At 55.9% G+C, this 14,328-nt stretch overlaps 1 protein-coding gene across 1 annotated transcript in view; it reads right to left on the bottom strand.

Moving 5' to 3' along the window:
- Positions 1-8,045: 8,045 nt before the first annotated feature.
- Positions 8,046-14,328, bottom strand: part of CNNM4 (cyclin and CBS domain divalent metal cation transport mediator 4) — a 42,391-nt gene continuing 36,108 nt past the window's right edge. Inside the window, exons 6-7 of the mRNA XM_073325473.1 lie at positions 11,916-12,097; positions 8,046-8,643 (exon numbers count right to left, since the gene is read on the bottom strand). Of these exons, the coding sequence (XP_073181574.1) occupies positions 8,437-8,643; positions 11,916-12,097 (389 nt within the window). The 3' untranslated portion in view covers positions 8,046-8,436. The remainder of the gene's footprint in view (positions 8,644-11,915; positions 12,098-14,328) is intronic.

Here is a 14,328-nt window from a genome sequence, read left to right as displayed (position 1 = left end):
AGCCCTGGCATCATTCTGCAACCCCCAGGGACAGAGCGGTCAATGGGACACAATACCACTGCCACCAGGATTCTCGTTCAAAACAAAATCAGGAAAATTAGGGTTTTTTTTTTTGTTTTAAAGTAAGTTTAGGACCCAAACTCTGCCCCGTCCCTTTAAATTCTCAGCTGCTCTAGGAGCCAAAAGCAGTGCTGATGAGTGGGTGGGGGGCACGTTAGCTTTGGAGGTGGCTGCTGTCGCCCAGCCAGAGCAGGGAAGCCCTAACAGCTTTGAATTGGTGAATGGAAAATGAAGAAGCAAATATAAGAAACTCTGTTTCTTTCAGTGCTGCCCCAGTTCCCGTTCCATCTCTTTACTAAACTCGAAGGGCCAGATCCTCAGACAGTGTAAAGCAGATAGGCCATTGATGTGACTGGAGCTATGCTGATTTACCCCAGCTGGGATCTGGCCCATTGACTCCCACGGAGCGATGGCCCATTGACCGCAGCTGGGATCTGGCCCATTGACTCCCATGGAGCAATGTCCATTTACATCAGCTGGCAACCTGGCCCTTAGAGCTGAATAAAGAAACGAAAATAGGATAAACAACACAGGGCAGATCCTCATTTGGTGTGAAGCAGCAAAACTCTGCTGACTTCAAGGGAGCTACAACAACTTACATCAGCTGAGGATCTGGCTGAAATGTGAGCATTTGTGAGATCATGTAATTTGCTCCCCACCAAACACGTGAACAGAGAAACGATTCAACAGAAAGAGACACTCCACTGCCCATGAAATTAGACATACGCAAATTCGGTCTCCCGGCTTCCACCTGCGCGGCTGGGAATGAACCTTCAGGGGCCACAAAGTGCAGAAGGAAGGGAATATAGAGAGATATTTTATTACCCAATCAAAAAAATAAATTCCATATTTCGTTTAGCAAATATCATAATTTCTTAGTGACAAGAGACGCAGACTCAAAAATGAAACACAACCAAATCCCCTCCCAAAAGGGCACAACTCAGAACAATGAAAAAAATATACAAGAAACGACGATCCCCCCAAATAATCACAAACATATACAAATTAAATCTGGTGCAAAATAAATATTAGTCATTTGCTACCTGGCATGGCCCGTCTACAGTATTTGGATCTCCCCGCCTTGGCCCCATCAGCGATGCAAAGCCAGGGGAGTCCAGTGTGGGGGTTATTGCTGATTGGCTAGGGAGGAGGAAAGCCAGCAGAATTGGGATTGCTCAGGAGAGAGGAGACAACCGGCACGGAGGAGCTAAAATTCCCTGCAGAGGATGTGTGTGTGATTCTCTCCTGCCCTGCCCCTTGTGCAGTCACTCACACTGTGCACAAGAGAGTATAAAACGCAGCCAAATCCGAACGCAATGCTTTGTACCTACTCTGCAGTGGTGTAACTGCCTGTATGCAGGGCAGGGCAGAATCAGGCCCACAGACTATGGAACGGCCACAACATTCGAGGGCATTTGGATCCGAGTGTTGGGTTCCACCCAAGATCCCAGTGGGGACAAGGTCTGATCTAGATCGACACATGCCCTCGCTCTGTTCTGCACTTTGGTGCCAGCCGCACAGTTTGCAAACCCAGTCCCCTGTGCTAGGTGGAGGCATTGTTTCATGGAGACGGTAGTATCCTGGATAAAACCTGAACACGACTCATGACAGCTACTGAGAACATCAACTGGGCCTTTAAACGGAATCGATTTGCTCCTCGTAACAGGTCGAGTCTCTGATAACCGAGGGCCCGAGTGACTCGATTCTACTCTCACACCAGCACAGATTAGGAGTCCGTCCTCTGAAGTCAGTGGAGAGAACAGTTACCAAGCGAATCAACCCACTGAAGTCAATGGAGTTACAGATGTGCATGGAGCTCCGATTCAGGAAACCCTGGACATATGTGCTTAACGTTAACCACGTGCTTTACTCCCAGCGACTCCAAAGGGGTTTAAGCATCTGCCTAGGTGCTGTCCTGAACGTAGGGGATGCTTTCCTGGACTGGAGCCAGACTGATGAGAAACATGGCCATGGGGGAAGCATCATCCTTTCTGAGGTCACTTCCTGGTCTCCAACAGAACAGGAAATGACACGTACCGAAAAAGGAGCCGTCTGTTTTATTTAATTTAATCGGCACATAACTAACTCCCTGCTCAAAGAGCTGCTGCCAACAGACCTCCGAGGAGACAGGTGGCATGAACACGGGCGTCTCCATGCACATGCTCACGCGTGCTCGGAGAAAGGGGCTTCAGGAGAAAACCCTCAGCTTTTTTCCAATCCAACGTTGCAGAGAAATATTTCTGCCTTAAAAAAAAAACGAACTGTTTTTTTTTTTTTTTTTTAATCTCTAGAGTCTCTCCTGACAGGAACGGATTTTAAAAAACATAATTTAAAAAATAACCCCCACACAATAAATTACATAAAGTCACCCCCAGTGGGCAGCATTTGGAAACCACGGTGCTTTTGTCTGGAATAAAAAAAAACTTCACACACAGTCAGAACATGAAAAATCAGACAAAAGCGACGGCAAGCGAAAGACTTGTACACAGGAAAGGAAGAAATTGCAAGGGACAACGATGCACTCCAAAAATCCCTGTGCAAGCTGTGGCATTTCTATGGCAACGGATGGCTCAGACTCTGACAAGGAGGGAGCCATACTTCTCAGGAAGGGTGACTGGAGAGGCATAGTGTCTATCTGCCACTGAATTTCAATGGGAAACACACTGTTAGAATTAAATGCAATACATGGAAATTAAAAAGCCCATTCTGCAGATGGGAGAATTGGGAAATCCTGGCAAAAAGTCCCGTCACTGGAGTTTTCCTTTCAGAAGGCTGAGCGGCGAGCTAGGTCGGCCCCAATCCTGCAACCCAGTCCAGGCAGATGGCTCATTCAGCCCATATGGTACCTCTATTACTTTACAAGGGTCTGCCCTCACTGGATCCAATTGCCTAAGGATGTCTTAACATCCTTTCCCTTCCCAGCTTCTTCTCTAACCTGGCCAGATTCATTTCCCCTGGGATCTCCCCTCCGCACCCCCATCCCATTTGTCTGCAATAAAGTCTGCCCCACAGGGCTCAGGCCTGTGGCTCTGGATGAGTCAACGGGACCAGCCTCTCAGTGAAACCTGAGGAGCCGCCTGCGAGCTTTGGTCATTAGCTCTGCTCACAGACTGTGAGCACGTTCACACACCAAAGGGCCCCCTCCCTTTTGGGAGGGTGCAATCAAAATACTGGCACCAGCGTCCGAACCAGCTGAGAAATGGTATGGATCGGACAGGGGTTGAGAAAGCCCTGTATTAAAACCCAACAGATCCTGCAGCGCTGTGCAGTGCTGGAGTGAGAAGTGCTCCATGATCTGGTGCCGCTTTGCTATGTATCCCCATATAACTTAGGAGAGTTTCATCAGTTCCAAAGATGGGGAAACTGAGGCACAGGAAGGGGAAGGGCTTTGCCCAAGGTCACACAGCTGGTCAGTAGCAGAGCTAGAATTAACACCTACATCTACAGAGTCCCAGTCCTGTGCCCCAGACATGCAGCCACTCTGACAGCTGCAGGACCTTTTTCTACACAAGGGGTCCCACCCCCAGAATACAGCGCTGAGAAGAGACACAGCAAATCAGTCAGCGGCAGAATTCAGCGAGTCAATCTATGGAGCATGCTCAGGGAGGACACAGCTTCCCACTGCTGCTTGGCACCTTGGCTGCAGGGAGTCAAACGAAAACTTCACCAAGACGGTACAGTACTTAAAGGGAACCATGGTCCACTGCCTACGGATCTCCCCAGCCCATGGGCCCACGTGAGAGGCGTGTTCCAACAGCCGTCACCAACAGCCTGGGCTAGAGTGATGGCAAATTCCCCCGGAAGAGCCAGTCACTGAGCAGAGCCAGAGTGCAGTTAAACCCATCTGCTCCAAATCCATACACAGCACAGCGCCTGGGCCTGATCCTTCGCCTCTCTGCACCTCCTGGCGTCACCTGCTGAGAGGGCGGAAAACGACCAACCCCGAATTCTCCGCCCATGCTGTTGGTGACTTCCCGCACCCCTCAATCCCAGGCATACGTGGTCACACAAGGAGCAAAGAAAAGGAAGGCCAGACTCTCCCTGTCTAACCATACTGCAGCAAACCTGGTTTTAACAGCAGCCTAGATGACACCAATTAGAATGTCTCCTTTGGGGCTGCCATCGTAATGACACGGGAGGCGATCTCCCAGCTGCAGGCAGAGCACCAAGAGGCAGATCAAGACTGAGAAAATTCAGGCTGCCTTGGAAACCAGTGGAAATCAAGACCAATTGAACCACTGTTTTACAGTGTGCTTCTACACTGAAGAGTGACTATGTAAAAATGGCTTGTTTTCCCCCTAAAGACCAGCTCCCTGCGCCAATCCATTATCACAGTGCTCATCTTATTGTCCCAATCACCCTTCATCCTGGGGCGCCCTAAGAGGGGGAGTTTGGGGGAACTCTGGAGCTGTGTCCATGTACTGAATGGCTTTCCTTCACATTTTGATGGTGGTTATAATGAATGGGGATGAGAGACTTTTGGGGGACCAAAGGTCTCTCTGTAATTAGCCCAGAAAACCGGAAGAGGTGGACCAGGAAGCTGAGCCGGCTCCGTTTACAATTCAAAGAAAGATTTTTCCGCCTGCCAGAGCTGGACACTGCCTGGGATTGGAGAGTCGAACTGGAGTTCATCTGCCCCCCAGCTAGAAGATTCTATACCAACAGAACGGTGACTAGACACTTCCCAGGAGCGCTCGGCTCTGGTGGGGCTGAAGGGAGAATTTTTTCCAGGTCGGGATGACTCCAACTTTAAAGGTTAGGAGCAGGAGAGCCATTTTTTCCCCAAGAAAACAACTTCAGAAACTTCACAGAAAATTGAACCGTCTCTCTAGAGACGTCTCTGACGATCTGCAAAGGGGACTTTTCTGACATCCCTCCATCTCGCCAAGGAGGAGGATTCCTGTGGAACAGACTCTCTAGTTCTGCTTAGCCCCCGAGGAGCTTCCCTCACCAACAAAACATACCCAGCACTATTCCCAGATCCCAAACGAGGGCTCCAGATCCGAACTCGACCGTGGAGGCCAGCCAGCATACGCTGTGCAGTACCCATTTAAAACATCAGCATGCAATACATCAGTGTGCGATATTTGTTCTATGGGAACCGTTAACTCCCAAGAGAATAAATCCAACAGTATGAAGAGTTGCTTCCCCATCGCAACGTCATGGTTGCGTGCGGCAGTCAGCCCGAGGAGACTGCTAAGGTCCCCGCAGTACATTTTGGGGTAAGGTACAATTGCCCTACGAAGAGCTCAGAAGCAGGAGTACTGTATCACTGACGGCGGGGGCAACCGACCTGATTCTTCTAACCCTGAGGTGGTGTCAGAACATCCACATCAATTTTACAAGGTTTCGACTCACCCAGGTAACCAAGGACACCAGTAGGAAACTTCTCTGGGGCCTATAAGCAGCAGTCCTTGTTGGCGCTAACGTCTAGAGTCCGTTTAAAGCCTCGGTGTGGGTCAGGTGAGGTCCCCCTGCGAGGTGAACAATTCCAGAAACACGTCAACGGCTGGGGCGTTTCTTTGATCAAGTACCACAGCACTGACAACCAGGGCACCAGCTCTCGTGTCCCATGTGTTAACCCTGGCGTGGCCTAAACGCAGATCTGATCTGGAGACTGAGCCAAAGCAGGAGTCACCGAATACCGCTCAGACAAAGTCACTCTCAGGCGCGGAACAGCAGGTTTAGTTACACCCTGGAACTCATTCCACAGCCATACGTTTACGGGTAATTTAAGCACCTGGAAATACATGAACCCACCCATTTCTTTAAAATTTGCCTTAAAACCACACAGATCTGTCCAACTTCCGCCCCCGCCCCCAGCTCCGTGAGGCTGCCGAGGAGCATTACAAATGAACAATTACATTTAATTTCTGCTGACGCCCAGATGTAGTGATTGGCCCCGCCAGAGCACCTTGCTCTTCCCCTTTCAGCCAGAGCCAAGAGCGGGGCGGGAGGAGCTGAGCGTCTCTGCAGTCTCCCAAGGGGGCCGCCTGAACTGTCCTAGTTTCTGATCTTTGGTTGAAAAGGGAGAGTGGGCTGGAGTTCAAACAGGAGGCCCTAGCCAGAAAGGCCGCCCTGGCACCGGGCTGCGGGCAGGGACAGAGGGACCCGAGGGCTCTGGCATTGTTGACCCGCCCTGAAGGTCCAGTCTCCCCAGTGGAGCGGTTATGCCCTGGTGGGAAGACCCGGATCCACTGAGGAGAGGCTGTGCCCCCTGGGCCAGCTTGTGCCCACAGACACCCTGCCCCTTGGTCTGTCAATGGGGAGTGTGAACCAGCCAGCTACAGCAGCTCCCTCACAACCCCCGAACCCCAGAGAGGCAAGAGGCCAGCAAGGGCTAGGTCAGCCCCCCAGCTCCAGGCAGGGCTCTGCCCTCCTCCCCCCTACGCCACGGCCCCCTCAGCCAACTGCCCGTCCCCCCCATGCCACGGCCCCCCTCAGCCAACCTGCAGGACACTGGCCAGGCGGGTGCCAGCTACACCCCCTCACAAGCTTCCTGAGTGCCCGCTACAAAGGGCTCCCTTGGCTGGTGAGCCAACAAACCTGCTTGAGCAGCATCCCCAGCCAGAGGGTCCAGGAGCCCACGGCAGAGTGAACCTGATCCAGCCCCAATGCTGCAGCACGGCCGGGGGGCCAAGGAGCCCCGACGCACAGAGGTCTCTGCACCTCCAAGGAACAGCTGGGGTGCAGGACAAATAGGCATCCCTCGCTGTCCAGAGGGGCTTCTGAGCACGGGGGCTGCCCTGCCAAGGCCCTGCCTCTTCCAGCCCCTTCAGTGTCACGCGACAGCCCCATTACACCTGTCCACCTGCCTGGGGAGTCAGGGGCACCCAGGGGAGCCTGCCCTGCCCTGCCCTGCCGAGGAGCATCCCCGGAGCGATTATTGCTCAGAAGCCAGGTTGGTTTGGAGGAGAAACTGGCTCTCCAGGGCAGCACTCCCAGACGGCATTCTCTGCCCAGCCCTCTCTCCCCGGCGGTGCCCCAGGCCAGGGCTCCCAGCTAGCCCAGACAGCAGCCACGGGTCCCTGAGCCTGTGGGAGGGGACAAGCGACACTGCTTTGGTCTCTGCTGGCTCACGAGGACACAGGCTGCCCCACTGCTCTCAGTTACTCCGGTGTCAACTGGGCTCAGCTAGCGAGTCAACAGGGTAAATCTGGACTGACACTGGAGCTACGGAGAGCTGAACGAGGTCCCTTGGTCTCTCTTGGCCAGGTCGGTGGAGAAGCCCTGGCGTCTGTCCCAACCGAGCCAGACCTCAGGCGGGTGCACACAGGGTACCCCACTGACACAGCAAACCCCACGCAGGCGAGAGCAGAATCCGGCCAAGCAGGGACAAAACCAACGTCCCCTCACAAGCCATGTCGGCCGGAGGGGGCGGTTCACTGACCCCCCCAGGGCCTGGCCCCTCCACTCCCACCCAGCCCCATTCACACCCACGCTCACAATATTACCCGCACCATGTCTGTTGAAGCGATGCAGAATCCCGGCCAGCGCTTGGAGCGAGAAGTACCCCTTGAGCCTGGCCCCACCACCCCCAGCTGAATCCTGGACACGTGCTGGGCTCCACCTCTGAGATGCGCCAAATGACACGGACGCACGAAGAGCTCTGCAAGGCCAGTGCCCGGCTAGGATGGGTTCCAACCACCCTGACTGTGGCCGACTCCAGTGCTGGCTGCTCCGAACTCCCAACCACCCGGCAACAACAACAAGAAAAAGAAACCTACGAGACACCAAGGCTCCCTGAGCTGGGCCAGCGACTCCCACAACCGGCAGCTGCTGCCCAGGCCGATCGCTGTCCCCTCCCCAGGCGGGATGGCCAGGGACTGATCTGCTGCTGGACCAGGGGTGGGGAGGGTGTGACATGAACCAGGGCCATGCTGCGGGGGGAGTGCAATGGGTCATGCTGAGGTGCCAAGCGGGTGAGCGTAGCTGCTCTCGGCAGGGGCACTCCAGGCACGGCCTGGGGTTTGAGAGCTCGTCCCTTTGTTTCCATCTTTATTCATTTAAATAAAACCCAGTTTAGAAACAGCAGCCAATGAGTTCCCTTTATAAATCCTCTGCGGAGTCACCCTCCCTGCTCCCAGTCCACGCCTGGCCCAGGCCGAGGTAAAGTCGGTCCCTGGGATCCAACAGCTCCAGGGCCCATTTTGGGGAAGGGGGGTGGGGGATCCCCTTTTGCATCCCAGTGTGGCCACGGCGCCACGAACCCACATCCTCACCAACGCTGGCAGCAGGGGCTGCCCCGGGCGATCAAAGTGTCTCGCAGAGGGAGGGATCTCTAGACAGAGCTATTTGGACGCGGGGAAAGGCTCCCCACCCCGAAGGGTGTGAAGTGTCCTGGCAGGGGCGCCGGCGGGGGCCCTGGTGCCAGGCTCAGACGGAGTTCTCCTGGGGGCTGTGGCTGCTCCTGTGGTCCAGGCAGTTCCTCTCGTTCAGCAGGCTGGTGGTCTCGTCGGCCCCCAAGGGCTCCGCCTTGTCTGTCAAGCTGATGTCCATTTTGAGGGCGCTGCTGTCCGGAGACTGAGGGCAGCTGTCCAGGCGCGAGGCCATCAGGCCATTCTGGTACTGCTGGCGCGTAATCTGCAGCGGGGGAGAGAGGGGCAGATGTGGTCAGCCAGCGAGACGAGCCCGGCTGGCCTAGCAGAGCTCCAGAGCGTGGCCCATGGATACTGCCTTCTTGAGTATAGAAGAGCAGCAGCAAACTACAGATCCCAGCATGCCACACTCCATCCTGACCTCCCACCCCAACCAGAAACTACAGATCCCAGCATGCCACGATCCATCCTGACCTCCCACCCCAACCAGAAACTACAGATCCCAGCATGCCACGCTCCATCCTGACCTCCCACCCCAACCGGAAACTACAGATCCCAGCATGCCACACGCCATCCTGACCTCCCACCCCAACCGGAAACTACAGATCCCAGCATGCCACGCTCCAGCCTGACCTCCCACCCCAACCGGAAACTACAGATCCCAGCATGCCACGCGCCATCCTGACCTCCCTCCCCAACCGGAAACTACAGATCCCAGCATGCCACGATCCATCCTGACCTCCCACCCCAACCGGAAACTACAGATCCCAGCATGCCACGCGCCATCCTGACCTCCCACCCCAACCGGAAACTACAGATCCCAGCATGCCACGCGCCATCCTGACCTCCCTCCCCAACCGGAAACTACAGATCCCAGCATGCAATGCTCCCCTCCCCCACCAGAAACTACAGACCCCACCATGCCATGGCCATCCCCCCGCCCCCAAGTATGATAATTCAGTGCACTCCCTTCATAAGAATCACATCAGTCCTGGACAATTCGATTCTTATAATTGCTTGACTCTTACAAGTGGAATTGCAAATAATGGATGAAATCGGCCGTTACGTTTTTAAACAACTGGCTTCCCCCCCCACCCCCAACTGAGAAACGTCTCATTTACTGTCACTGAATTCTTTAGACTTTAAACATATTCACCGTGGAACAAAACCAAACCAACTTTCTAACTGAGCCACAGGTCGTTACCACCCACTCACTCCGCAGGTGCGTTTGTTGGAGGCAATTACTGCCTTGCGACTGCAGCAGGTGTGAACTAGTGGAGGGATGTGCCTCTTAAGGAGCCAAAGACACATTTTAAAAATCCCTCAAACTGCAGCCAACCGAACACATGTAAGCGCAGTACCCGGCGTGTGACGGACCCGTGTACAAGACCCGACCGGACTGGTTCACAGTATTGGCTCACGTTCACCAATACGCAGCGTCACCGTCTGTCATCGGCGTGGAGTGTCTGGCTGTGAATGCACAATGCCGTGGCACAATCCCCGTTGGATTATAAACTTGTCCAGTGTTTCCTGGATCACGGCACGATCCACGCCACTGTTAACCTCCTTTACAGAGCAAGGCAGGAGGTTAAAATCACTGCACCCCCTGTACGGCAGGTCATTTGTCTGAGTTTTTGTCGCATTCAGAGTCTGCCTCTGCATCATTTTCGGGTTTCAATTCCAATCGGTCTCTGATCTCGGTCACAACATCAGAGACCAGCTGCGTAACACTCACCGATGGCTAGCCACTCTTCAAATTTGGGCGCATTAAGTTCTCTCGGGTGCTCAACAACTGCTTCTGCCATGGGCATTATGACCAGACTTCCTTTGTCGCAGCAATTCCGGGTTGCTGAAGCATCGACGTCAGACCAGGCCTTTGTGAGCACGAGAATGGCACCTAAAAGTCGGCACTTCCTGGCCATTTCCACAGCAGCAGCTTTCTTCTTCTCATCACCAATGTGGTGCAACACCGGGCGAGCCATTTGCTTGCAATATACCTTGGCCGTTCTGGTCATTCCCAGGTCACATGGCTGAAGGATAGAAGTTGTGTTCCTTGGGAGGAATTCACGTCGGATATTCCTCAGCGCTACACCTTTCCTCACCTGGGTTGGGCAGATGTCCACAAGTAGCAAAATCTTTCTCCTTTCCTGGCCCAACTTTCGATCCCACTCATGCATTATCCAGGCAGGTACACTGGCAGCAGAGCGGACTGGAATATGTCTCACACCTGGGTTTTGACTTTTCCCCAAGGACGAAAAGGTCCTTTTCCTTACCAATCACAGAACAGGTGAACCGAGCAGCAATCTTGTCTTTAGAGGAGTTTCCTCCTCTTTTACTGTCTGATTTAAAGGTGAAAGTGCCACCAGGCAGGGCTCGAAAGTCAATTCCACTTTCCAAATGTTTTCTTCCATGAGGTCACGTCTCATTTTGAGCCACTCGTTTTCTAACCATTCTTTGCAAGACCTAATGTCTGCAGCTTTGACTTCTCCACACATTGTCGGAAACCAATCCCCTCGTTTCTTAAAGTGCTCACACCAGCCAGTGCTGGTCTTCAAGGTGATAACGCCCAGGGTGACCGCCAGTTCTGCTTTCTACATCACCAACAGCCCACTTAGGGAGGCATTTCTCTCTCTGGCATCTTTATAAGCACCACCTGGACCATAAGTGCCTTGCCTGACCACAGTCCTTCTGTCTCCCACGTTCTGTAGGATGCTCTCCCCATCGCTGAGAAGCTTAGACAATGTAGGTTGCGGAATGCCCAATTTCTGAACTGCCTCTCTTTGGCCGGTCTTGGGAAGATGAGGGTAGGACTCGGGAAGGTGGCGTTTTTCATCTGCAGAAAGCGTCTCTCTTTTTCCTGCCATCTTGACTCTCACATAAATGGCACAACTGGTTTATTCTCTGCAGGGATTTTCCTTTCCATGGGCTATGTGCCCAGTAACGCGAGATCTGATCAGATTCCACCAGCTTTGCTGGCTCATTACATGTCGGTGCCCTTGAGTATGGGAGTCAGTCTGCCTGAAATGACTCGCTGGAGCCTTACAAGTGGAGTACTTGCCCCAGTGGTTTTGATCACTTTATGCGGTTGGTTCTTGTACTGGTAATTCTTAGAAAGGGAGTGCACTGTAACTGGCCCACACAAAACATGTTTCATCTGGGGGACCCAATTGCTTTCCAGAACACCTCATCTGTGGCCACAAGCCAGCCCTGCACTGCAGCCACCTCTGGGGTGGGCTGGGAAGCTGCTAACCGGCACACAGCAATGCTCCCCAAGACTAAGGAGACACCAGTGTCCAGCAGATGCTAGAGGGGGGTTCAAAGAGGCTCAGTGTAGAAAACCCAAACTGGAATTGGGCCATGCCCTGAGATCTCCACCCCGGCAAACGCTCAGGGCCTTGGGTTTATGTCTCCTCTGACAGCAGCACAGCGCCCCCTAGTGCTGCACCGAGGACAGTGCTCCCTGCCGCTGCTGCTTGCCAGGCTGCCGGCCGACCCGAGGGCCCCCCCCGCCCCGCAGCCCAACACACCCGGCCTCACCTTGACGAACTGCAGGTCCGTGAGGGCGCGGACGCTGAAGTCGGAGACGTACTGGGCGCTGGTGCACACGTTGAGCTGGTTGCTGCTGCCGCTGATGGGAGAGGCGGTGGAGTCCGAGCGCTCGTGGTAGCTGAGCGATGCCGAGCGGTTCAGGCTGCTCATGTGGGACAGGGAGCGCAGCTCTGCGGAGAGACACGGGCAGGGTTAGCTGGGGACCCCCTCCTGCCTCGCCCCGCGCCCTGTTCCTGGGCCCAACGGCAGCACCCGCCATCCAGAGAGGTGAGCTGGCCCCGGCTGGGCCCGAAGGGCCCCCCACCGCACCGTCCCTGGCACGCGGATGCCTCGCTGGGTGGGGTCAGCTCTTGGGAGGGGGCGGCCCCCCTGCCCTCACTCAGACCCCCCAGCTCGCTGCACACGGACCACCAGAGGCCAGGATTGGGGTCAGCCAAGCCCCAGGCATGTGACCGAGGCTCTGATCTAAACATCTGCCGCTTGCCCCAGAGCCACGCTGAGCCCCCCTGCTCCTCCCAGGCAGCCCTGCCCAGCTCAGGGCATTGCCCCCAAGGGCTCCCTCTGCCCAGGGCCCAGTGCACCTGTGCATTTGTTTACATGTAGGACCTACAGGATCCAAAAGTCACCTGGCTTTGCTGTGTTCCTCAGCCCTGAGTCTAGGTTAAACCCTGGGCGAGGCTGGAGGGAGTAGCCCATTCCCAGGGCAGGGAGGGGCCATTTCTGGCCTAGCCTGGGGACTGACACTGGAACCCCCTGGAATTCAAGCACAAATCTGACCCGGGGTCCAGCCACCCTGGAGAGATGCCCAGCCGCCCCTGCACTAGCTCCCCCAGTGGGGCTGAGGAGGAAGGGCCCCAAAAGGGTGAAAGCTTCAGAGCTCTCCCCGTCCCCAGCTCCCTCCAGCCATGCCCAAATCCCATTCATTTGGGAACCAGTCTCTGCCGGAGCCCCAGCCTCCCCCTCCCCATTGCTCGACGTGGGGGACCCTGGTTGCAGGTGCTGGGGGATCACGGGGAGGGAATCCCCGGCGTGGGAAGGCTCTAGGGTATCTGCTTCTCTCAGGGACCCCAAGGAAGGAGACAGGAAGGGGCAGAGGCATGGTGTCATGTCAGCCCCTGGCTCATGTTCCCTTTTGGGTGGCCCCAGACAGGGCTGGGTACACGAGACCCACCATGCCCATAGCGTGCTTGGCAGCCGCACTCAGCTGTGTGCCTGGGAGGGTTCAAGGGCATCATGCTTCCTCGCCGGGCAGCCCCGAGGGGGAACAGGGTGTGGGCACCATACACAAACCCGGGGTGGACTTCGGGAGTCTCCCTGCCGGGCCCAAGCTGGCAGATGCTTCAGCACCTCCCCCACACACTTGCCCCCTTTCAGCCCCACGCTGGAGAGCCCGGCAGGGGCAGAGTTAAAGTGGGGCTAGAGCAGCGGTTCCGGGGGATGCGCCCGGGCCTAGCCGGGCATCCCCTCTCTGCTCCGGGAGTCTTAGTCCCCCGCTGCCCTCTTGGCGTTCACGGGCTGGCTGGAGAATGGCCCAGGAGCTGGCCCAGGGGTGGAAGCTCTGCGGAGGAGAGCTCCAGCCCGTCCATCCCACGGCCGGCGGGCAGGAGCCAGGACAAAGGGCTCTCCCCGGCCCCAGCACGCCCAGCCCCGAACACTCCACTGCTGGCTGACATGGGAAAGGCTCCGGAGCCGACTGTTTAACCCCTTCCCGCCCCGAGCCAGCAGCTGGGTAACTAGGAGACAGTTCAAAGTACCTGGGCAAACCTAATTCTCTGCAGGGGGCTCGAGACGGAGCTGGGGGTTACGAGCGACAGAACCATGCGGTGTCCCAGCAGCACGAGGCAGAGACGTTAGGGAGGTCTCCCTGGCATCAGTCAGAGCAACGGGGGAGGGTGGGCATGCACGGTCCCCTTCCGCAGAGCAAGGCTTTCACCTCCTGGCAGGCTCTTCACAGACTGACACCCGCTCGAAGCTCTAACACCCCCCGTGCACTCAGCCCCAGAGCACGGGCAAGGACAGAGCGAAGGCAGGCGATCGGGGGAGGCTACGGGGCCACAGACCGGCCACATGCTGCCTGCAAGGCGTGAGCCGCAGTCTCCTACCGGGCTGGAGGTCAGAGGTGCTCACCTGTGCCCCGCGTCGCCCCCTAGCAGCTGCAGCCGGCAGTGCAGGTGTCACAAGGCAGGCGTGGCAGGGACGGCTCCCGAGTTCTGCCCTACCGTTCACTTCCACGCCCACGAGGCCAGGGAGAGCCGGGGGCGGCTGGCTCCAGCCATGCGTGTGACCACGTGTCTACACGAGGGGGCAGTGCAGGGCGGATACCTGGAGATGCTCACAAACCCGACTGCAGAGGGAGGGAAATGATGGCGCGCATTGGGACGGGCTTCCCCCAAATGGCCCC

Source organism: Lepidochelys kempii, chromosome 26, assembly GCF_965140285.1.
Source record: "Lepidochelys kempii isolate rLepKem1 chromosome 26, rLepKem1.hap1, whole genome shotgun sequence".
NCBI lineage: Eukaryota > Metazoa > Chordata > Testudines > Cheloniidae > Lepidochelys > Lepidochelys kempii.
Note: the sequence above shows the minus strand (reverse complement) of the source record. Positions and strands in the feature narration are given on the sequence as shown.